General features: G+C 41.8%; 1 protein-coding gene across 1 annotated transcript; it reads right to left on the bottom strand.

Annotated features, from left to right (window-relative positions):
* On the bottom strand, positions 1 to 25062 carry YBX3 (Y-box binding protein 3). The gene is made up of 9 exons (XM_042810542.1): positions 24801 to 25062; positions 20983 to 21046; positions 19061 to 19094; positions 14191 to 14280; positions 13761 to 13883; positions 8062 to 8156; positions 1903 to 2074; positions 1196 to 1296; positions 1 to 525 (listed from the first exon to the last, which is right to left on the bottom strand). The coding sequence occupies exons 1-8, from the start codon at positions 25045 to 25047 to the stop codon at positions 1231 to 1233; spliced, it is 891 nt and encodes a 296-aa protein (XP_042666476.1). The 5' UTR covers positions 25048 to 25062; the 3' UTR covers positions 1 to 525; positions 1196 to 1230.

The raw sequence follows: 25062 nt of genomic DNA, 5'->3' as shown, positions 1-25062 counted from the left end.
TTTTGGTAGTTGAAATCACTTTTATTTGCAAGGAACGTCACCCATGCTGCACAGTTTCAAATAGATCTTACCAAGGAAAGCTGAAATTTCTCCTCCCCATGTCCTGAAGTGAACAGGACTGGCACAGAAAAAAAAAATTATTCAACACACCTGGGAGGTCTAGCACCAGCATCCAATAAAGAAAAGCATTTGATTTCTATTTCAGTTCTTTCATTGGGTATTTTCCCCTTTTCAGTTTGATACCAAAAGAAAAACTGAAAAAATTCAACACTAGTGAAACATTGAAATTCTAAACAAGAAAAAACCCACAGTTGCTCTTGAAACTGGGGAGGTTGCTCTTTCCAAATCTCACTCTTTATGCATCTGTCTTGCAGGCGTTCCCTGGATCTCAGTTGCTGGTATTTTTTTTTTTTTTTTTCCTCCTGCTTTTAGTTCTGATGTTTTGAATCTTTGCTTTCATCACTGTTGCTTATTTATTGCTTGAATGTTTCTTTGGTGTTATTTCTGAGTTATATTTTAGGACACCTGTTGAAAAAAGTCAAGTTAAAAAAGCAGTTTAAAGTTTTGCTTTCTTAGTGCAGAGAATATTCTATTCTTATTAATGGCAAGATAAGCATGACCAGAATATCTTATTTATAAATTGAGTACCACATCTTCCTAAAATACCAACTCATCAACAGATGGTATGCATGAAGTACACACACACACACACACACAGAATCACAGAATGGCCAGGGTTGGAAGGGACCTCAAGGATCATGAATCTTCAACCCCCCTCCACCACATACTAATACTAGACCAGGCTGCCCAGGGCTTCCTCCAGTCTGGCCTTGAACACCTCTAGGGATGGGGCATCTACCACCTTTCTGGGCAGACTGTTCCAGCACCTCACCACTCTCATAGTAAAGAGCATCCCCATGATATCCAACCTAAGTCTTCCCTCCTTCAACTGAAAACCATTTCCCCTTGTCCTGCTGTTATCTACCCTTTCAAAGATTAGAGTTACCTATATAGATAAAGCAAACTTTACTTTGTGACAGACAGACAGATGCAGAGGAAGAAATTTCTTGACTCACCTATAAAAGGCTTTCAGAAGTTACTACAAGTATCTAGCCAGAAATATAGATATGTGACAACATGCCAGGAGTTCTAGAAATCCCATTTCACTCAAAAAGATACTAGCTATGTTCCTTACCTGAGGGATAGTAGAGGTGCCTGCAGAACCTGACATTACTCAGCACCACTCTGCTCAGTCACTGGAGCAGGATTTTCAGCAGGTGTTTCAGCCACCTTTGTCTGAGACACAAAGACAATAACATTTTTGTTATAGGTAAAACTGAGTAAGTCCCTTCACCGTCCAATAGTTTTTTTTTTTTTTTTTTTTTTTTTTTTTTTTTGTTTTTTTTTTTTTTTTTTTTTTTTTTTTTAAATTAGTCAGCTCTGACATGGAGAAAACCACATTGAATGGATAGGATAGAATAATAAAGTCTTCTCCTCACTAAGGTGAAGTCTAATTACTAACGGTTAACCTAAATCTAGTTTGTGCAGTTCAAAAAATTGATCTGGAACTTTCAAATCCATCTCCTGTCCTGGAAATGGATAGTTTCAGAAACATAGTTGGAAACAGAGCTGGAAGATAAGGCGTTTCTTTCTATTTCAGAGGTATTTATTACAGTCTGACTCCAATTGAAAGCCATGAAGCAATTCCTATCCCACTGCTGGCTTCATTTAAGGTAAGCTGCTCAAACAAGTCCATAAGAAACAGGCAATTAAGCCAGCTACCCTTACCATCAACTTGCCATCAGTTTTCTGTAACGTACCGACTGACTTGTCAAACCCCTCTGCCCAAACTTCTTCACACTCATCCCATCAAAACTCAGCCTCTGCCACGAGCATGCTTACCTCTTTTCCATCCTGAGCTGGTGTGTTGGGCGGACGAGGCCGACGCCGGTAGTTGTATGGGCGCCTGTACCCACGGCGAAGTGGCTGCTGACTCACAGCGCTGGCCTCATGCTGGTTCTCTTTGTTCTCAGCCTCACCGGTGACCGGGGCAGGGCGTGGACGCAGGGGCCCTCTTGAAGAGGCAGGAAAGTGCATATAAGTACAAAAGTAGCCTGAGACTGTTAAACTAACTTAATTTCAGCCCAGCAAAATCCTCACTAGCCAACTACCACCTTTCATAGTTTAGAATGCAAGCAAACAATTCCTTTGGAGTTCCGCTGTCATACAGTTCAAGGGAAATCCTAGTTCATTGAGATAGACATGCAGCCTGAGTGTTTTCACTGTTGGAATTACAACAGCATGTGCTGCTGCCTGCTCTGCAATAAAAAGGTAGGTCAGGCCCACTCTGCTCAGTCTGCTCAGAGAATTGTACCACTGAACCACCAATGCCTTATCCATTTGGCAACCTGGAGTGCCTCGGCTCCCCATGGCTCACCATATTGATGAACTGTTCTCTGAACTGTTGGCTAAGAGAATCAAAAAAGAAAACAACAACAAACAAGCCAGTGACCAATTAAGCCAGTCAGGTTGCACTAGTTACACAGCCGCCCAGCCTTATAACTGAATGCCACAGTTCCCAGGAAATTGCACTTACTCTTGACAAGTTTGAATATCCAGGAATATTTCACAAATAACCAAACCAATGCAGTGTTGCCTCTCTGACCACTAAGTATGCATCTCAAGTAAGTGACCTTCAGCTCTCCACTGGAAATGCAATACTTTCTTGGGTACTTCAGGAACAAAGATTACTTACTGTATTCTGTCCACAATAATGTCAGAATATGGCTAGAAGTCACGGCCTACTATCTTGTTCCCATTAGGTGGCTTAATTAATCCACAGTTACCCAGTTTCAAAAGGCTATTCAGATTTCTCAAGAAAAAAAACCTAACAGAAACACTAGTATCACTAGATTTAGGTATTGCTTGCACTTACATGTACTGTTAACCTAAACAGAAACATAATTCACTGACATTGGAATGTACATATTAAGCTACTTCTTACAGGAGGTAGCCCAATGCTAATGAGGACTTTCAGCAGTAGTTTATACATATCAGATTGCTACAGTGTCAGTATTATCCACATTCCTGCAGACCCAGATAATGTTTGCGTTGAGGATGACTCTGTTAAGTGCTAGAAAACCTCAGAGGGGAGAAGGAAGGCTTATAGTTGTAGACTCAGCATGCACAAGAGTGTTAAGTTTAACTCCGCATGGAACTTGTCATTGCAATCAAGGACCACCACGTTATTCCTATGAAGTTCAACTCCTTCTTTCTTTTGCATTATTCTTTTGCTCCTTCCTACCTGCTTCCGAGTAAGCATGCAACAAAGAAGTAGAATTGTACCCATTTCATAGTTCATCTATCCAAATCCAAAGCTGGAACCTGATCTCAATAAGCTATACAAAAAAAAAAAAAAAAAAAGGACCAAAAAAAAAACAAATGAGGAAGAAAAAGTAAGATATGTTGTATGGCAGACTAATGCAATTCTGCTCCTTAAGAGTAGTCTCCATAAGGCATCACATTTGTCATATCCTCCAAAAGGAAATGATCCGATTTTTTGTGACTTATGAGCTTTACTACTAACAGGAAGTTTAAAGAAATTGGGCAATACGTCAAAATGCATAACAGTCAGAGGATGGGTATTTCACATGCTAATATTTTTAACTATATTGAGTCACTCAATTATGGAATCATTCCTTCAGCATGGAGGGCTGAAACTGGAGTGGTCATGTCAGAATTAATAACAGAAAATTAAGGACAGAAATATAGAAATCCTATACTAGCCAATTTACAGGATGACTAACACAGGTGACTCAGCAAGTTAACTGCTTATCGCACTGGAAAGTATTGTGTTCATGTAAAATCCAAATAGCTTTTAGGGTTTTTTTTTTGTTTTTTAAATTTAAAGTCCCACTGGGTCTTCAAGGACCCCTTTAACCCAGTTCCATAGATCCCCAGGGAAAAGCAAGGATAAGGAAGCCTATTTCTCTTTAGTCCCCTAATGTCCAATTGTTTTCCACTCTGGAGATTTCCTCAGCTAGATACAGTCTGCCTATGTAGTAATATTGCAGTAGCGTTCTCTGCTCACTATGTGACCCACACCACTTAAGCTTACATAAGCTTGTATTTCCCCAGCATCCTGCACCAAAAAGTTCTAACTATATGCTTCAAACATAACGTTTTTCAACATGTCTCTCACTTCCTTCATTTGATGCCTCCTCATAGCTTATTCCTATGTCAGAATAAAATAGAAATGAAATAATGAAACTTCATCTAATCTTCCCACACCACTCACAATTCTGAAAGCCTGGGAGACAACAGGACCGCAGGTCAAAGGAAGAACACTTGATGAGCACAAATGAATTTTAGCTACACCAGGCAGTAAGCCAGTTTGTTTAAAGGCCCAAATTAAATGCCTCTATGCAAACATGAAGTACGGAGAACAAGCACTCATGTTCAAGAAGCCCTGATCTTCATGGGAGACTCTGACTACTCCAGTATCTGTTGGAAGGACAGCACAACAAGGCATAAGCCATCCAGGTTTAGAATGCACTGATCAGGGCTTCTTTCAAAGCAACAGAGGAGTCAAGGAGGACAGGTGCTACATCGGATCCTGTTCTCACCAACAAGGAAGGCCTGGTGAGATACATGAAACTCAAAGGCAGCACTGCAGTAAGACTAGGGGGAACAGCCTCAAGTTGTGACAAAGGAGATTCAGGTTAGACATCAGGAAATACTACTTCTCCAAGGGATTGATCAGGTGCTGAGACAGGCTGCCCACAGAGGTGAGAGTCACTATCCTTGGAGGTGTTGAAGAAGTGTCTAGAAGTTGTACTGAGGGATATGGTTTAGTAGGAAATACTGGTGATATGTGGATGATTGGAATGGATGATCCTGGAAGTCTTTTCAAACACTGATGATTCCATAATTGGCTGTAATGACAACAAAATGGTAGAGCCCAAAATGATTACGGCAACAAGGAGGGCACACAGTAAACTCACTATCGCTCAGGAGAACAGATTTCAGGAACTTGCCTGGTAGAGAACTAGGGGATAGAGCCCTGGAAAGAAGAGAGGCTCAGAAAAGTTGATTAAATATTCAATAATTACCTCCTACAAGCTCAAGTGCAAGGCAACTAAAAAGAAGTCAGGCAAAAAACACAAGAAGCTCCCAGACAAACCTAAATACAAAAAGGAAATACATGGAGATCAGAAACAAGGATGGAACTAACCTGGGAGGAACATAATCATTGTCTGCACAGCCAGTGGATCAGATTAGAAAAGCAAAAGCCTTGAAAGAACGGAATCTGATCAGGGACATTAAGAACAACAAGAAAGGCTTTTAAGTATGTCAGCAATAAAAGGAAACTAGGGAAAAAGTGGGCCCTCTTTGTAAGAAAATAGTAGGAGAAGGCTGAGGTACTCCCTGATTATTATTTTTTTCCCCTCGTTAATCTTTACTGGAAAATGCTCTATTCACACTGCCCAACTCCAGAAAACAAAGAGACTGGAAGAACCACCCACTGTAGGAAGAGATCAAGTTTGAGACCATCTAAGCAACCTGAAGTTGCAGAAGTCTACGAGACCTGGTAAGATGCATTTAAGGATCCCAAGGGAACACTAGCAGATGAAGTTACTAAGAAACTATCCATTGTAATTCACAGAATGAAGTCCCTTCCAACTCAAGCCAAAGATCATCTAGTTAAAATCCCCCTGCCACAAAAGCAGGGTTTCCAACCAACCTGGCCTTGAACACCTCCATGTATGGGACACCCACAGCCTGTCTCAACAGCTCGTTCCACTACTTCACTACCCTCTCTGTGAAAGGCTCCCCCTGGACATCTTATCTAAATCTCCCCTCCTTTAGTTTAAAAGCATTCCTCCTTGCCCTGTCACTGTTTATCAATGTAAAAAAAAAAAAAGTCAGTTTCTCTCCTTTTTAATCTCCCTTCAAATACTGGAAGGCTGCAATAAGGTCTCCCCTGAGCCTTCTCTTCTCCAGAGTGATGAAGCCCAGCTCCCTCAGCCTGCCTTCTTCAAATCAGAGACATGGATCACTCAGTGGATTAAAAAAAAATAATAATAAATTGCAGTCACACTCAAACAGTTGTGGTCAGTAGCTTGATGTCAAGGTGGAGATCAGCAACAGGGGCATTCCTCAGTGACTGATATCAGGACTACTCACATCTTTGTCAGTGGCATGGCCAAAGAGTACACCCTCAGTAAGTTGGCAGATGACACCAAGGTATGTGGTGTAGCTGACACTAGAGGGAAGAATTGCCTTCCAGAGAAATGCTAACAGATTTTCAAGGTGAGAATCTCACAAAGTTCAACAAGGCCATGTAAGAAGTCTTACACATTGGTTGGGGCAATCCCAAACATGAATACCAACTAGATGATAAGTAGATTGACAGCAGACCAGCCAAGGACTTGGGGGTGTGTATGAGAACTGTTGAATCACAGCATGAACCTCTGATTGATCACCTGAGGCAAGCACTGAATCAGCTGCAGGAGCACAGGTGAAGGCAATTCATCTGTGTGAGCACAAGTGGAGCCTGGCACCACCTCTCCTAGACCCCATTTAAGGGCTGACTGCCACTGAGGAAGGATCTCTTTCTGGAGATCACTCCCTTTAGAGTTTTTCTGTAAGCCCAGGACACAGGTGAGCATTTTATTTCTGACTATCCCTTTCCACCATGATAATCTTTCTAGCTATACAATCTGTAGATACCTGTATATTTGTTAGTTATACAGGGTGTTAATGGATGAAAAGATAAACATAAGGTGGCAGCATGTTTGCAGCCTAGAAAGCTAACTGCATTGAGGATTAAATCAAAAGAAGCACAGTCATCAGATCAAGGGAAGTGATTTTCCCACTCTGCTCTTGCAAGACCCCACCTGGAGTACTGGGCTCCTTCCTGGGACCTGAGCATAACACCATGGATGCTCTGGAACAAGTCCAGATGTGGACTATGAATATTAACAGTACTGGAGCACCTTTCCTGTGAAGAAGGGCTGGAGCTGAGAGAGTAGGGATTGTCAAGCTTGGAGAAGAAAAGGCTCCAGGGAAACCTGATATTAAACTTCCAGAATCTAAAGGGTAGCTTTCAGAAAAGCTGAAGACAGACTTTTTACTAGGGCATGCAGTGATAGGACAAAGAATAATGGTTTTAAAAAAAAAAAATCAAAGAGAGTAGATGAAGATTAGATTTAAGTAAAATTATTTTTTACTGTGTGGATGGCACTGGAACAAGTTGTCTAAGGAGGTTGTGAAAGCCCCACCCCTGAAAGCGTTCAAGAACACCAGATTGGGACTTTGAGCAACCTGACCTAGTAGGAAGTTCCTATCAAGGATGTTAGAACTAGATGACCTTTAAAGGTGCCTTCCAATCCAAACTATTTTATGATTTTAAAATCTCTCCCTTCCACCTCCGAGCCTCAGCCCTTGGGCACTTGCAATTGCAATACTGAAATCCTACTGTGTATCTGATGTTCGGTAGGGGACAGAACATGACTTCATTTTTCTCCTGAAGAGACAGGCTCTTTTGTACATACAAACAGCATCACTGCTTAGACCTATGCTCGAGTGATACAACCATCTCAATCCTGGGTACACAAGCAACATAGTGTTAGACTACTGACTGCAGTCCACAGATAGCTTTACAAAGCACATCTTGACCCTGCAGACACTGGACAACCTGCCCCGTGTCAAGCAGGATCTAGATAAGTTGCTTGCCTGAAGTACTACAAGAATTCGAGCTGGAAAGACATGGAACTTCTCACAACTGAGCAACATATTGAAATGAGTTGGTACAGGATACAAATAACTTTGCCCTTTCTTGATCTGCTCCTGGAAGTAAGTAACACACGATTAGATCAAGCAAATTCTACAACTATTTCCTTATTCCTAAAAGTTACACATTCCTCCTGGTAATTTAAATGCTTCCAATTCTCTCTACCACTTACATGTACTCAAATGTCTGGGAATTCAGCTTTTCACTCTGCAAGCTTTTATAGACTACACTTATTTGCAATGACAAGCAAAGAAAACAGCACAAACCTGCGATAGCGGGGACGATAAGTAGGATTCCTTTGGACTTGCTGATGAATTTGTCCTCCTTCCGTAACCCCATCCTTGATTTCTCCCTCAACACCCTAAAGCCAAAATAAAGCAAACAAAATAAAAATCAGGGACAGATAGCCTTACTTCAGGCAGTATACTGACCGTATAGCCCAGAGACTTGAATATGAGCTCAGATAACAGTAAGCCTGTACAGAAACCCCAACATACTAAACCAAAGCTTTTATTTTGGCAAAGACAAGATCGGGGCAGAACAAGAGCTAGCTATGCTGCTCACGTTCCTCATAGTGAGGGAGAAAGCCACCTATTAGTGCATCCTCCCTCCCTCAAGGGAAAGGTAAAGAACCTGTCAGATCTCCCCAGTATATACAAAAGTAGGTTTCAAGACATGACACTGAATTTCAAAAAAGGTAAACTATGCAATGGAAAAGCAGCAGTTGACCTGGACACTTCTGAATTTAGAAGACTGAAAGTTGTCATGCCAAATACTGCTAGACACTACTCTGACTTTATTAAGTAAAATCCTCTTTCCAAAAAGAAAATACACTGAGTTCAAAGACAGAAAATTACTGCATCATGTCCAATACTCAGCTCATACATTCACTCAATATCAGCCTTTGAGAGACTCTCTCTTTAGCTGAAAAATTGATAGAGTTGTATTACAGCATTCTCTTTTTCCAGAAGATAAGACACTACTGGCATACAAGGTCACCATGCCTTACAGTTCTAGTTTTACTATTCTTTGCTCCAAAATAAAGGATTCAAAAAGAGACCTGGAAACAGAATGCTTTCTGCATCTGATTCAGCATGTAACAAAAGCTATTTATTCCCAATGCATTCTGTAGCCACTTAAGAATTATTTGAAGAAAACACATTTCTAAGCATTATAGTGTTTGCATTACCACTCTGGCACTGTTTATATTAAGACTCTCTGTTCTATGCAACTTGACAGTTAAAATCTGAGATGAGAGGTCAATGTCTGCCTTGCATAGTGAAGCATGTGTGCTAATAACAGTTCTGAAGTCTTGGCATTTCCTTTCCATAAAGGAAGGATGTGGCTATTCAGTCTGGGAAAGCACAGACGTGGGAGACCAAAGAAAAAGCACTATCTGAAAGCAAAAGTAGTAAAATCAAAGCAAATATATTACTATTTCCCTTGTACTATGATTCTGGGTAAGTTTCAGCACAATCACTGTTTCCCTTCTCCAGGATTTCTGACCAAACAATTCAAATTCTAGTGCTGCAATGTCAAACATATGAAAACACAAAAGCCTAGAAGGTCTTGACTAAGGGACCAGAGGTTAACAAAGCATCAGCCAACTCAACGGTAAGGAAGAGTGCAAAGTCATGACTTCATCAGCCAAAGCTCTCTTATAGCACTGGACAATTAGTATTAAATTCACTGCTCTTTAAAGATAGTATTGAATTCCAATGTCTCTAATAGCACAGCCCAAATGCATTCCTCCCCACAGAATGCTGCATTGAAATCTCAGAAAAAGAACAGTCTCCAGCTCATTTAGTGACAAAAAAACCTTGATAAAAGCTTTTACTGAAAAACAATACAGACACTGTTTCCCTGTTCATTTTGAATCGGATGTTGATATGTGAATATTTTATGTGGGCTTGTTTTAAAGTAGCTAGTTGAAAACATGAATTACTTAGCCCAGAAATATCAGCTATTTCCTGCATCCTCTACAGTATCACAAAAGTTCAGTTAGCACATTCATATATCTAGTAGTTTCTCAGATCTGCCAGTTTGAAGTAAAGCATGCTTCCTGAAGTCACTAAATACAGTTTAACCACAAAACAGAACCTAAGCTTTAAGATTGCTTTATTATACTGACAATAAGTTACATTTATTTACTACAAAAACTTCATTGGTACTATTAAAAGCACCAAACTCACAACATATACGTTATCTACTACATGATACACTTAACATTCTCCACTAAAACCTTCCAACTCCACATCCTACCTTTTAATAATACACTAGGTCATCCTAAAAGATGGATGTAAAGAACTGGTCAGCTTCACTCACATTTTTGTCTCTGAAGGCTACCAAAATAGGTAAGCATGCTGTACTATCCCATGAAGACACTGAGTTTTAATCCCTCCCCTAAACAGAATGTTTTTAAGCATAACTATAACCACAAGAAGTTTTTTCACCTGTCTCTTCAATTTCATTCATTAGTTTTTATATTTCTTCAGATCACTCTCTAACTCTCATACAGTAGTACTCATGTTTTCACATTCTCTCTACAGGAAACAGTGTCAACCTTTAAAACGTTTCCCAAGAGATTTTACCTGATCCATGCATAGAACTTCGTTAGTAATGCACGCTGTACTTAAAAGAAGATATCATCAATTCAAGGTTATTTCATGATCCATTGCCTGTAATAGTACTCTGATTACACCTCCATGTCATGTCTACACTACCACAGTTTGTGGAAGATTGCAGCCTCTTGTCTTCAGAGAAAGAAATTGAAGATTACAATACAAAAAAAGTACTGCTTTCCACAGAACTCCCCAAACAGTTCAAAAGGTCCATTAAAGCTGCTGAAAAGTCTCAGGTTGCTGAAGATTCTCTTCACCCTTGAAAAAAAATCCATATAGTATATTCAAAACTAGGTCAAGTAAGTTATGTCTAGAGTACAGACATTCGAGCTAGCATGGCTAACAGAAGATAGCATCTAGCATACTTCCCAACGCTCATGGAGTTAAACAAGGAGAAATCAGTCTTGACTAGAAGAGACAGACTGGAAGGTTGGACTGGAGTTGTTAAGTGACAGCAGTTAGAAGCTCTAGAAGGCTGGAAGTCACCTCAGTATGTTAAAGCTGAGTGTTATTACAATCCATAAACTACTGTATTGATTTTTCCTCCCCCCAACTCTTTCTTCCCCCCTTTTGTAAGCAGTATCAGCAACATGGCAGCTCAGTTACGGAAAAACCTTTCACCTCTGTAGCCCAGTACATCAGAAGAACAACAGGCCTAGATACAATGGAGTCTATTCCTTGAGGTGCTCTTTAGACACAGAAGGCTGAGTGTACTATCAGTAACTTAAATTTAAGTCTCAAAAGTGGTGTTATTTCCATCTAACTGTCTTACAGGACTCAGAGAGGCACCACCTTTATTCTCAGTGAATGGTACCTTACAGCTCAGACATTGCTAACTTTTCTACCCCTCTGCAAATCAGAGGAGAAGGTAAGAAAGTGTCATTAAAGAGAAGCTTCTTTTGAAATACAGTAGAACTGCAGTTCTACTGCAAACTGCCAAATGAAGAGTATGTTAATTGATGCAAGAAATTTCCAAAAATAAATGCTAATTGTTTCTGATGATCCAGTCTACAAGCAATTGATCAAAACCAAACAAACAAAGCATGACAAGATTTGGGTAAGTTAAGAGCGGTTTCACTGACCTACACTAGGACAATTCAGAGACAGTCCCTGCAGAGAGCCCCTTGCAGTCCCTAAAAAGATCTTACCAGAGTAGGGCTTTGATTTGTCAATTAGCTGCCTGAACTCAGCACCCAGCAGAACTGGTCAGTCCTCACTAGCTGAGAATGCAAGAATTGCCCAAAGGAATATACACAAAGTTTAATACACATAACTGCCCACTTCTTTCTCAGAACTCTTGACTGAGCTCATCTCTGACAGTGAGGTATCACTCAAGCAAATCACATGCATCCAGGTTTGTGATTAGGCAGCATGCCTTTAAGAGCATTCAAGGAACTGGCCACTGTTGTATTTGAAAAGTTACAGCAATCATGGAGTTCACTTGGTTATCTGCTAGAGGCAGGCATATTAAGGGATGGTACTGTAAGAACTCCAACATCTGACAGCAGAACAGAATCTACTCTTAAGCTCACAGATGACCAACTCTAAAGGAACAATGCATTGTTGGGCAGGCTGAACACTCAGAGGAATATTAAACTGAAGAGGAAGACAAAAAAACTTCATGAGCAGTGATCATCTGCAAGTTTTGAAGGCTACAATTCTTCCAGAATCATTAACTGCTGAGGAAGACCAGTATGCTTCTATTTTAAACATATAAAAATATTAATTTTTACATATAAGAGGTCTCTTTCTCAAGATTCCCAGGCCCCAGACACATAACCATTGAGGTCTGTGTGTTTTGGGTACCAGTCTGAGGATTTAGATATAAGCAAGTGTAAGGAAAACAATATGGAACCACAATTTTGCTCCCAATCTCGCTCCATATACCTTCAAGTATTGGAATTTAAGTGTGTTATACTGTCACATGCTAGTCAGAGTTTAATCTTAATGAGTTTCCATCAGATGTCTAAGAAAACATGGCTCAGCACAAGAACCTACAGACTGAATGTTCCCCATGCCTGAGACAAGCCTCACACAATCATTCTTCAGGCAAAAGGAAAAGAGCTGCTTTACGTACTCAGCAGTGCAGAGGGGTGTTAAAACCCTCATATGCTTGCTCATTTGAAATGTGAAGCAGGTCCCAGACAATCAAATACTATAACTAAAGCATTCACTAGACAGTAGAATGAGATTTTAATTTCAGCAGAGCAAAAGGAAACAGAATTGATACTAGAACATATCTAGTGTATTCCTCATTTCTAGTTTGTTAGCTCATCAACTCTTAGCTCTCTGCTGCGTGGAATGAAAGCATAAGCTGCGAACTATCACAACAAAGACACACTCAGTAATAAAGTATCAGTTGCCATCACCAACTTCTAGCAGTCTACAGGGCTTCATTCAAAGAACACCTTTCACATATTTAAAGTTCGGTGGTATCTAACAGCATTAAAAGAAAATACTTCAACAGACAAGCATCAACAGCTAGGCTATAGAGAAAGATGCCTCCACACTGGCAACTGCAGAACAAGATGAAGAGAGTTATGTTGCTTGGATGAAGCGAGACTTTCATATTAGAACACCACACACCTGTAAATGATGATCAGACTCAACTGTTAGAAAAAAAAAAATATTGTCAAGCCTGCACTATGTTCAAGTCATTGGATTACTCTAAGCACCAATGCAGCAAAAGCACAAAACAGATAGTGGTAACTGTCAGAACTACAGCCACCTATCACTTAGTGAGACCTCCCCTCTGCGAAATCTTGAAGGAAAGCTTTCCAAACCTATGCACAACTGTTTATAACATGTTTAGATAGTCAGTTTAAAGAAAAATGCATTTTTATACCGCACTGCTGCAGACAGAGTTCTAGTAAGGGATGCTACGTGAGAGTAGCAACTAGTTTGTTAAACTACTACTGTGCCATACAAAAACAATGAGCTTTTGAAGAAAAAATTTTCTCTACTCAACCTTCACAAGTGATTATTACACTGCTTACTTAGGTCAGTGCAAATACTTCCTCCTATTGCTTCATGTAAAGGGCATGGTTAACTGCCTAGGTATCTTATTTCTCCACAAGCAGATATCCTAACACCCAAAAAGATACTTAAGACAGTTCTGGAATGGGATGAAAAGAAAGAGCCTACCAGATACCCAGTAACAGAGCTATCACCAACAACATCAGTGATGTGCTAGAAAAAGCTAGAATATTACTGAGGAACACTCACAATTTAATTAACTTGAGTCAAACCTGTAGCTCCCTCTCTTGAGAAAATTAGAATTACTATGGAGGTAGGATGACCATTGTTGAAAAAAAATAAATAAATAAAATAAAAGTTACACTTACACTTCGAGGTGGCCCACGGCGTCTGCCAAAATAGCCACGTCGATAGCGGCGTCGGTCTGCAGCATAGCGGCTGCCTTCTACAGGAACTCCATCTGGCCCAGTGACATTAGCTGCTTCTGCACCCTGGAAGTTAAAAAATGTAAGCCATGTGTATGGAAGAAAAGAGCCAGGTACAGCAAGAAGGGGAAGGAAGATAAAACATGAACATGTTATGCATATAACATCATTTCCTAGCTATCCAGATTCCTTCCTCACAGGTAGTGCAAAAGCAGGCCTGTTATTCATAATCCTGGTGTTACGGAGTGAGAATGTGTCACCCACCACAGGGATTAATACATTAAGAAGACTAGATATACAGCAAAACTTGTGTTACTTCTCAGAAGAATACTGAGAACTGTTGGATCACACCTCTTTGCCACAGTAATCTCACCTTCTCTCCCTCGACCACATCAAATTCTACAGTCTCTCCATCACCAACACTGCGCAGATACTTCCGTGGGTTGTTCTTCTTTATAGCAGTCTTTAAATAAAGATACAGAAAGATACATTAGTTCATTTCATTCCTTCAAACCCTCATGGATGAGGAAAGAGTAGTCTTTCTGCTACAGTCTCAAAACCACATACCAGATAATTAGCCACCATACCAGAATATATAAGACACATAGATCTCTCTTTTCACAGAATCTCCTTACTGAGTCAGAATTTACTCCTTCAATACTCATAAGCTTACAAAATAGCTGTTGCCCCAAGATGCCTTCTCTCAAGCCTACAGCATATCAGGACCATTCTGCACAAATTCTCTATTTCCTGCATGCTCTACCAAGATAGCAACTGCAGCAATCATTAGGAGACACGCTGAGCACTACAAAGAGCTTAAAAATCAAGAGCATATTGGAGGAGGTGACATCAAAAAGATATTTTGGCAATCCATGGTAACTAAAGAATTACTGTAACTCTGAAATAATAGAAATAAGCATTTTACCTAAGCACTGTAAGGGAGACCCCAGAAAGTTAAGCGAGTCCCTACTTAACACAGCGAAACGGTACCAGAACAGATTATCTCAGACATCCCTGGCAGACAAACACAAAAATGCTATTAATGTCATTGTTTAGACCCACTTGGTATTACCCTCAATCTCTAAACTCACAGAAACACTTGGGCATCCACTGTTGATAGGCTGAAAATCATTCTAGGGTGCTTTCCAGTTAGAGGCATGCTTCTAGGATTCCTAAAATGCATTAAGCAAGGCAAAGCAAGGCAAGGCTACTGTCAGCTCATTAAGCACGGGCTTACAAACTTAAAGAGACTGAAGAACACTAAACAACACATATAGTGAAGATGTCAATATACTGAGCCAGTAATTTATTTTTTACTGAAGTACTCTTCAGTTAAAGACCGATGTACTTTAAGTTCCCTGATACAGGTGTCTTGTTAGCATAAATGAGGTAGGTACAGATCTAGTACTTAGAAGTACACAAATCCCACTTAAAAATGGGGTACAAGGCAAAAACAGAAAGAGTGATAAGCAGTTTAGAAAAAACAGGCCAAATGAAGAACAGCCAAGTTGTTGCCAGTGCATGGCAACTATAGTCATTCTATCAACACTGAGAAATATTTTAGTCTATTGAAGTACCAAATGAAAAATTCTAGTCAGCTTAAAGTTCAGCTTGACCAGTTTAGAAAAGACACTTCTGTTTGTTGATGAAAAACCACCCCCCTTCCTTTAAGGCAATAGGCCTGGATGTCCTTGTAGCACTGCAGCTGCACATCTAGACAGTTATTCTGTGCACCCCACAGTGTCCCTGAAGAACGTGAGAGCATAGACAGTATTGATACCAAAGCAATAAACAATCCAAGAACTTTTCTGATATAGGAACAGAATGAACTGCTCAAGTACATTCTTTTGGGAAACACCACAACAGGCAGACTCCCACTGTCCAGTACAGACAATTTGCTTTCTTGCTAACGTATTAGTAACAGCCCATTACTAAAACCACCTGGAATTGCTAGCTTTTCAAAAAAAGACATACTAATACTAAAAATTGTTATCTTACAGTAGATTAACTGTTTAATTATTTCACTTGTATTGAAATAATTGGCATGACCTCAGCAGACTTGTGCTCTGCATGACATGTCAAGTTGCATTTTCAAGTCCTCTTTCTTGCAAAGGGGGGAGAGAACTAGAAAGACCTCTTTTCAACAAAGGGCATAATTAAGATAAGTAAAGCTACTCAAACTTTCAAGAAAAAGTAATGGAAGATAAATTCAACAGGACTTCACAACTACTATTCCAGACTTATGTATAGAGACTTCAAGATTTAGAATTGCAACTGGATAGAAGATAGAAGCTACTACTTGGTAGACTGAGTTGTTTTCTGAAGGCAACCAGGAATAATTCTGAGTACATCCTAGAATTCAGAGTAGAAACCATATGACTTTCCTACTGCTACATCAGCAGTAGGTAAACACTGAAGAAATAAGAGGCCTGAACTTTAAGCTTGATGAAAAGACTTTTACTCCATATACCCAGAAAGGAGAGAATGCTGTTCTTCCTGCTGCTGTTCATCACCTGCAGGCTTAGGGCCTTTTATTCAAGGGACAGATGTTCTGTATTAACACAGACAGCACTGAACGATAAACTGAGATCTTTTCTAAAGGGACACTGATGAACAGAAGGCTATGACAGACTTCAGTTAGTTCAGTCCTCTGTTTAGAAAAGTTCTTCCCACACAAGATATCACATCATGTTTACATCCAGCACTGTCACAGTGAAAGCCACGATCTGCCACACCAGTTACTGATACATCTGTATTAGGCTGCACTATAAGCACTGTAATGTAAGAGGAACACAGATCAGTTCAGACAAGAAAAAGAAAGCCATTCATCTCATCTGCTGCACTAGCTTTGTCTTCACTGCCTCTTGATTCCAACTCTCTCATTAACTTTAACTTCTCTGGTTGTGCATACTTTTAATAGGGTTAAACTGCAAGACACCCCAACACACTCCACCAAGACAGCACCCCACATGAGCCAACTGCACAAAGATGCAAGCAAGACAAAGCTAAGTTAGACTCTCCCTTCACCATACTACTGTTTGGGTCCTCTGCAAGACAAAGGGTTAATTCAAAGCAAGCCATGCATGTCCTAAAGCGAAAAGCATTTTAATCTGTGCTCAGTTTATAGATAGCATCCAATAGCCATACACTGAGAATTAACCCCCTATCCTGATCATGAGACCAGGCTGTTTCTTCCTGTGTGTGTACACATGGGCAGTGGAGGGGGGTGGTCTCTGTTCAATTAGGTCAACCTTATTCTTAAAGGATTAGCTGTATAATCCAGCCCATCCCAAGCTGGGTGCAGGGGAAGTGGAGGAGGAGCTGCATATGCACTAACCACCAAAGACAGGGAGCTCCCAGCAGGATGTTTGCAGAGGACTCATTCTCCTTCTTCACAGCCCAACAGATCTGGCTCCCCCACCCAAGAAGGGCTGTCCAGCACTGAGCAGTGGCCACAAGGCCCCAGGAACAAGGATCTCCTTCCAGCACATTACGGGAGGAGAAAGAAGACACATCACCCCTTTATACCCTCACTTTCTGCTGCTGTGTAGTAAAACAACTCAAAACAGAGAAGCTTCAGAATATCTGACTGCAGCTGAGGCAGGCTGTATCTGGGAGAACATACTCTGTCATGCAGAGCCCAGAGGCAAGTTAGCATGCAAGCTCACATTGGATATATGTGGTATTTCTAAAACATCAAGCCAGTTTTGCTTTAGTGTTTGTGTCTAGAACATCTCATCTTCTGTGGTGGAAAAAAAAAAAAACCCAGCAAAGTTCCACCATCAGTTTACAAAGAGTTAAGTAATCATCTCTACGGATATAACAGCACAGAGAGTAGCTTGCTGCTTGCCTTCATTGTTCTGAAGCTCTCACAGGCAGTCTTCCCACAGAAAATGATGCTCCAAGTAGTTTTTGCCATCAGAAGGATAGCTGGATATCCTCACACAGATCTCAGGGATACCTTGTTTTCAAGGCAGTTTTACAATGTTGCCTATGCAAAATATATTTTGTTACAAGAACTTGTGTATCAGCACAGTGGCAGTGTATCTAGAAAAAGATACACATATGAATCAGTGTGTACAAAACACATGGTCATTACAGGAGGGTGACTGTTAACAGTTTTGTTTATGAATTAAGACCTCTCGAGAAATTCATATATGCATTGAGAGCTCTCACTACTGGTCTACTAACTGAATTAGGAACACATACTGAGAACATGGACTGACACCACCTTCACTTGTTCCAGGCACTGGTCTTACTCAGTTTCATCCATTTTAGGGATAATGAGTCTAAACCCCCTGACTCAGAGAAACAGTTATGATGTCTAGTTTGTGGCTTCATGACTAACTTGACATTCAGCAGCAATTTTAATTACACACGCACATACCCTCTTCTCTCAGTGACCAACTCTGAGGGTAATTTCACCAGCTATATTTCCATGGAGCTACAGAGGACTCTCATGATTTTAACAATCACACGGACAGCAGATCTTCCACATGAGACAAGTTCCAAGTGCAATATTTCACTTGTTGCTAAAGCTTCGGGCGATGCAAAAGCAGATCTAAGCCAGCCAATCAGTTAGCACCAGAATGCAAGCAGCATCCTCTGCCTTCCCACAAGTTGTCTGCGATCCAAGACTCATGATATAAACTTAGAACAGCCCACTGACAGTTCATAGGTTAGCCAATGGCGGGCTGATTGGCAGCCTCTCCCTCCTTGGGCACACTCAGCACACCGCCTTCCACCCCTTCTTCTCAAGAACAGCTGCCTCATGCAGCAACAGCTGATGGCAACCCAACCTGGTCAAAAGCCAGGCCAGATCACTTTCTCTCCAATACCAGGGAGGGCAGACAGAACAGACCCACAGATTAAGATGGTGGGAAGAAACAAGACACAGGAGGAAAGTGATGAAATAGAGGAAAATGGGGGAAGGACAGGTAAACAGAGTCATCATCTCCTCTGGGTGTGGGTGGAACTCTAATGTTCAAATTAAGGCAGACACAAAACAGAGTGAAGGTTTGCAGTATCTACTCTTTCAAATATGACTCTGAAAGAGGAAGAAACATATCCTTGTATTCCTCCCTGAAACACATGCATGCCAACTTGAGATATTTGAAGTAAATATTCTAAGCAGCTGCCAAGGTAAGCTGACCCCAGAGACCCAGCTGCTCTGGAAGTTACACTAGAAAACAATTGTAGGTCATGACAGTGCTTATCTCTAACTACAAATACCACACTCTTACCTGATGAACAAACACATCTTCTTTGGTATCATTTCTGCAAAAAGAAATGAAAAAGTAATAAGAGTTCAGACTAACAGACTTAAATAGAGATCTCTGACTTCACAAGTAAGGCCTCCCTTCCCCCAGCCCATCACACATCGCCTGGATTCCACACATTCTGTGTTAGGCTATGCTGTCAAGATGCTGGTCTGATTTTTCAAGGATCCTACCTTTAATAGCAGTAAGGACTTCCCATTCTTCAGAGAAATGAGGGAACAGGAGGGAGGTGCCCTATAATTCATAGGGAAGCGTTTTGTGTTGAAACAAAACACTGAATAAGTAATGACTGGGCTACTTGCCTTTCACTGTTCCACTATCCCACCTCCCAGAACCTCCACAGTGCCTGCAACCTGATCTGTTATCCCAGAGGTCAAGCAACACTACCAACAGGACTGGCCACAGCTGTTAACAGCTCTCCTTTCAGTGAATCTTAAAGCAACCCTGCACAAGGTGCTAAGAGCATCCACTGGAGGGAGAACCAGAAAACAACTCATATGGTTGTCTAGACTACACCAGCCAGTTCAGGCTCCCACATGCAACACCTGAAGATGTCAGTTCTGTGTCCTCACACAACAGGAACAACCTAGATTCTACAGTCTAGTCTGTTCACTTAAATCCCTGCAGGAGCAAGTATCCTTCACAAAGGCTTTGCAAAGACCATATCACTAACTTTCCTGTGCTTAGAATAAGTAACTTCAGCTTTGTGAGACAGTTATTATACTATATCCAGCAGAAGGCTCGCCCTTCAAAGTGCTCTGAAAGACCTGACTGAGGAAAGTATTTCTCAATTCTTTTCTTCTACTTTACACTGCACCAGATAGTAGTTCCAGATATAGGGCTATAATAAAGTGAGCTTCAGATCCATGGAACAGGACTCTTCTATCCCAGTGTTCAACTAACCCAAATCTGCATAACAATTCAGGGACTTGCAGGACAAGTATGTATCTTGTAAGACACATGACCTACTGGATGGTAACCCTGCTCATAGCAGGGGGTTGGAACTTCAACATCTTTAAGGTCCTTTCCAAGCAGTTCTATGAGTCTACTAAGTGTTCACTATGCAGGAAACATTTCTCATAAATCATACATTTAAGCCCCTTAACAGATATTTCAGCCTTAAAAGTCAGAGTTCCCTGCTGTTACTGCATCTGAAGTTGGAGGCATGACAAACACCTCTTATAGCTAGCCATTACTGGTGCCACTTAAACGTTTGTTTGTGTTTAGAGAGGAAAAAACGAAAGATCCCCAAACCCAGGCCTAAAATACTCTCAGTTACATAATATTGAAAAAAATATCAGACATACTTAATCATTTTGACTAATATCATAGAATCACCAAGGTTGGAAAAGACCCACAAGATCACCCAGTCCAAATATCTACCTATCACCAACAGTTCTCACTAAACCATGTCCCTCATCACAATGTCCAAATGTTCCTTAAACACCTCCAGGGTTGGTGACTCCACCGCATCCCTGGCAGCCCATTCCAGTGCCTGACCACTCTTTCAGAGTATTATTTCGTAATATCTTAACACACTAGATCCTTAGCCAGAGGTATTCCCTCTCATCTTCCTTCCTCACATCTTAAAAAAGCCACACAGTCACAAAAGATAATACAGCTCATTAGAACTGTAGCACGAGTAAACACGAGAAGCAATTAATAGATCAAATTTATACTGAATTTAACACTATATTTTCATCCCACACATACCACTGAGCAAAGATTCACCTCAGAGAAAATCCAAGTTTACTGAATGCCTGACCACTAAGTGCACAAGCTTGTAGTCAGCTCCTTGGGTCACTGCTTGAATGACTAACACAAGGTCTATTATCCATACCATGAGTCCTTCCGCAGTATATGCACAACTATCAATTTAAACATACCTGTTGATAAAGCCATATCCATTTCTGACATTGAACCACTTGACCGTGCCAAGAACTTTTGTTGCTGGAAAAAAAAAGTAGTTCAAATAATAATTATAATAATAATACAAAAGTGTCACAGAAATGCTTTTATAGCTGCATGTTATTTCTCAGACCAGACCTGGTCTCCTTCCTTAATGCCAAAGATGTACTTTCCATTTCAGTTTATATTAATGCAGTAGTAGGAAATATTGCTTTCACTTGCTGCATGGTAGCTTCCACCATCTACAGTTAAGTCTACCCCCTATTTTCAGAGTTGGCCATCTATTTTCCTCCTCTATTTTATTTCTTATTCCATGAAGAAGAAATGAACATTTAAACCTCTGATGACCGCCAGTCATCAGTTCTCTTTAGCTTAGTAGCTGTATGTTTCACATCTAGCAGAAAGAAACTGTTTAGAAGTGCTCTTTCACTCAAACATCCCTCCTTTTTGCTTCCTTGGAAACCTGAACTGGCTGAAGAAGCAGTATGCCAAATATCATCCAACAATCTCATGTGAGAAGGGCAGCACATGTTTATTTTTACGTATGAGCTCTCTCTTGCATTGTAAACCCCACTCCAAACAAAAGCCCAACATTTGTTTTCTGTTTATATTCCTTACTCCAGAGCTCTTCCACGAAGTATCAGCTGTAAACGGACCACGCTGAAGCTTCTAGAAAGAAGACAACTTCTTGTCTCACTACACTAAACTCACATCTCATGTAGAAATCAGACTGTAGTGTCTTAAAGGAGCTGGTGGAACTTGTTCCACCAACATGTAGGTAGTGTGTGGGAGGGACTCAGTTGTGATGGAGGTAGTTCAACCTCTCCTTTTTTGTCAGCAACTGGGTGGGGACTACAAGATTTTCCCTTTCCAAACCTGCACGAAAGTGAGAATTTGGAGACCTATAAATGTTATTTAATACACAGCACTGCTACACAGTTGCAGTATGTCAAGCAGTCACACTACTTAATTTGAACAGTAGACACCTGTAAAGGATCTAGTCAGACAAATGCCAACTTTCTAAAAAAAAAAAAAAAAAAAAAAAAAAAAAATCAAGAAAAAATAAGTATTAATTAAAGGGGAAAAGTCTTTTCAGGATAATCTCCAGTTCAGAAGCCTTAGTCAGCCTGCTCGAGGCAAAAAGAAAACATCCTGGAAACAATTACCTTCTTCTGTATTCTTCCCTAAATATTCACAGGGCAACTGCATGGCTAAACAGATCTCTGGTCCTACGCAGCCTTGACATTGATGTATGTGCACACCTTCCTGACAGACAAAAAGTGACCTCATCCTCCAGCTACACAGCTACAACAGAAATGTTTGCTGGTAGCAGTCCACTGTTACACTGTTGTTGAGGTCTACTGGAAATAGTAACAGTGCTTTATCACCGCACTTCAGTGAAGGTTTTGGTAAGCGTTCATATTTTAGGAGCAAATGTTTATAGTCAGAAAAAGTGAAATCATGGAAGACTGTGATAGTTACTAGAGAAAACAAGGCTGTATCTCGTACAGCATCCATTCTCAGCTTTCCCCTTGTTTTCAAGAGGAGAAAAGCCCCCAAATTTTGCCACTCAGCATTGACTGAAGGACAACAGTTATCACTCTTACAGCAGTGCTTCTAGGTTTAGTTTCACCAGGTCATATCTAGGTCCAGATACTTACTATATTATGAAGGTACAGAACATAGGCAAGAGTTCACTGCGCTGTGCAAGTTAACAGGGGAAAATGGGGCAGAAGACAATAATAGGCTAATACCACTGATTGCCTTATTTTTTTTCCTCTTCTCTCAAAATAGCCATGAATATGTTGGCCTATTCAATCAGATCAGGAAGAGGATGAGAAGCCTGACAATCTTATGAAAACTCTCAGAGGAGCCAGAAAACTAGCGGAAGGAAAGGTAGTCAAAACTCATCGTACACGGCCGCTGATAAATGCGCACACAGCTTCAGAGCTAGGTAGAACAGCACTCTTCTTTTTGCACAAGCTGCCACAGATTGCAGGAAACCTCCAGTACAGTCCTAAGATGGTATACTGTGGAAGTAGTATTCCCCGCCTGTATTAGTGTAACAACGTCCCCTTAAGCATCACCAAGAGGGTAAGAACATTAGACGTCAGTATTATGTTTGATCTCCATGTGACCACAGCACAGCTGTTGTTAAGCCTGAGTTGTCATAGTGGAGAGATCAGGCAGGTAGAAGGAACAAGCCCAGAGGAAGCCATAACCAGTCTTACTGACAATTCAAAGAAAGCAGTTAACGTGATGAGTCTTATCCCATTGGCAAGCAAAAGCTCACATATTTCCTACGAAATGCTGTGCACATATCAGGGAAATGATCAGTCACTCCTATCCACATTTAAATAGCCTTGTTTTTCTTAATTCAGCAATGAAAAGCACATGAAAGCTGATTTGTCCTTATACCTCGAAGTCAAACACTGGGGAAGCCTCAAACCTTGCTTCTAAAGTGATATCTTTTTAAGAGGAGATTTAATTGCACTGTACCATAAGACCTATTACTAGACTACTATGTACTTTTGAGTCCATTTTTAATTGCATTATTTCCTCATGTCCGAGGAAAAAAGCTTGCCTAACATTAAGGCCCATTTGCAGAAGCATCATCATGGGGGTTATTCTTCCTACTAGACCAGGAAAAGCACTTGAGCCTTCACTCCTTCTTTGCCCCCTCCAGGACCTGGCGGGGGGGGGGGGGAAGGTTGGAAGCAGGGGCTTGATCTGCATGAAAACATTACCAAAAACATACTACCAGTTTACTTTGCTAGGCTCCTTGCCATGGCAGTTCCATTGAGGTCTCTACCTGCTCCTTTATCTGTTGCACTAAGATTTCAAACCTTCTAAAGAGAAGATGCTGTCTTTCCTCACTGAAGCTCAGGCATTAGAAGTAAGCCTTATTTTTGTCTTGCTAGCCTCTTAAAGTGGTTATTAATAGTAGATTATAAGCGAGATAAATAGGTAATGAACAGTAGCCTGCTTCCACTAGAACAATTTCAACGCAGACTTACACCCAGACCATTTCAACAGGTTGGTCCTGTTTAGCTACAGTTCAAACAGAAAAAAAAAGAAAGAAACACGCTATGCACGTACACGGCATGAGTACTGAGACAGCAACTCGGCACTTCACTTTTGCTATTGTGAAAGAAATAATTTTAAAAAATATATAACCAAGAGACATTATTGAAGCAGTCGCTGTCCTTTAAGAGTAAAGAAGTCCTGCCAAGACTTCAGAGATCCGTGCTCACGGTCATCCACGCGTTCTGCCAGCAGCCGATTCCGGCAGTAGGCTCGCAGCCCCGCGCCCTCCCGTACCGCTCCGGGCGGGGCCGGGACGCTCAGCCCGCACAACCGCGGCTTCTCCCCACAGCGCGGAACGGGCACGCAGCAGGTGCCGGCAAGCCTGCCCTGCCGCCCGCCATCATGGCTGCGCTCGCTTTCCTCGCTGCCCACGCAGCCCCCGCCCGACTCTCCGCGACGCGGGGCCTCGTAGAATCGGAGCGTGGAGCCGCGCCCCAGCTCCGCGCACGACCGGCGGCGGCGCCGCCCAACTTCGCCACGAGTTGCGTGCGAGCCGGGCCCCGCTCCTCCGGCGGCTCCCCACGACGCCGCCGCCACCCCGCGCGCAGCCTGACTCACGGCAGCGAGGAACGAGGGGAGGAGCGGGGCGTCCGCAAGCGGGCGGCGGCTCCGCCCGGCGCGGAGCACAGCGTGCGCTGCCGTCAACCCTCCCTCAGCGAGGCGAGCGCGAAGCCGCCACGCGATACCGCCCTACCCGCCCAGCACCCACCGAGCACTTTCTTCTCCGTCTCCCCTGCGGCGGCGGTAGCGGCGGTAGCAGCGGTAGCGGCAGTAGCGGCCGCGGAGCCGGACGCGGCGGGTGCCACCTCGCCGCCCGATGCTCCCGGCGCGGCGCCGCTGACGGGGCTCTTGGGCTTGACGTCCGGAGGGGCGGCAGCAGGGGGCGGCGGTGGCGCGGGGGCAGCTGCGGCGGGCGCCGTGCCGCTAGCGGTGCTGGTCTCCGCCGCCTCGCTCATACTGGTTGGCAGCAG

This window comes from Centrocercus urophasianus, unplaced genomic scaffold (assembly GCF_019232065.1).
Source record: "Centrocercus urophasianus isolate 14NV4802_14NV808 unplaced genomic scaffold, USGS_Curo_1.0 seq_12, whole genome shotgun sequence".
NCBI classification, from domain to species: Eukaryota; Metazoa; Chordata; class Aves; order Galliformes; family Phasianidae; genus Centrocercus; species Centrocercus urophasianus.
The sequence above is the reverse complement of the archived record's forward strand: the minus strand, read 5'-3'. Positions and strand labels throughout refer to the sequence as shown.

Excerpts from the sequence above, each read along its gene's own strand:
- YBX3 (XM_042810542.1), bottom strand. The coding sequence starts at position 25,047 with ATGAGCGAGGCGGCGGAGACCAGCACCGCTAGCGGCACGGCGCCCGCC. Across the intron at positions 13,884-14,190 it reads ATGTGGTCGAGGGAGAGAAG|GGTGCAGAAGCAGCTAATGT; the intron begins GTGAGATTACTG and ends TTTAACTTCCAG. Across the intron at positions 2,075-8,061 it reads TATCGTCCCCGCTATCGCAG|AGGGCCCCTGCGTCCACGCC; the intron begins GTTTGTGCTGTT and ends TGCCTCTTCAAG.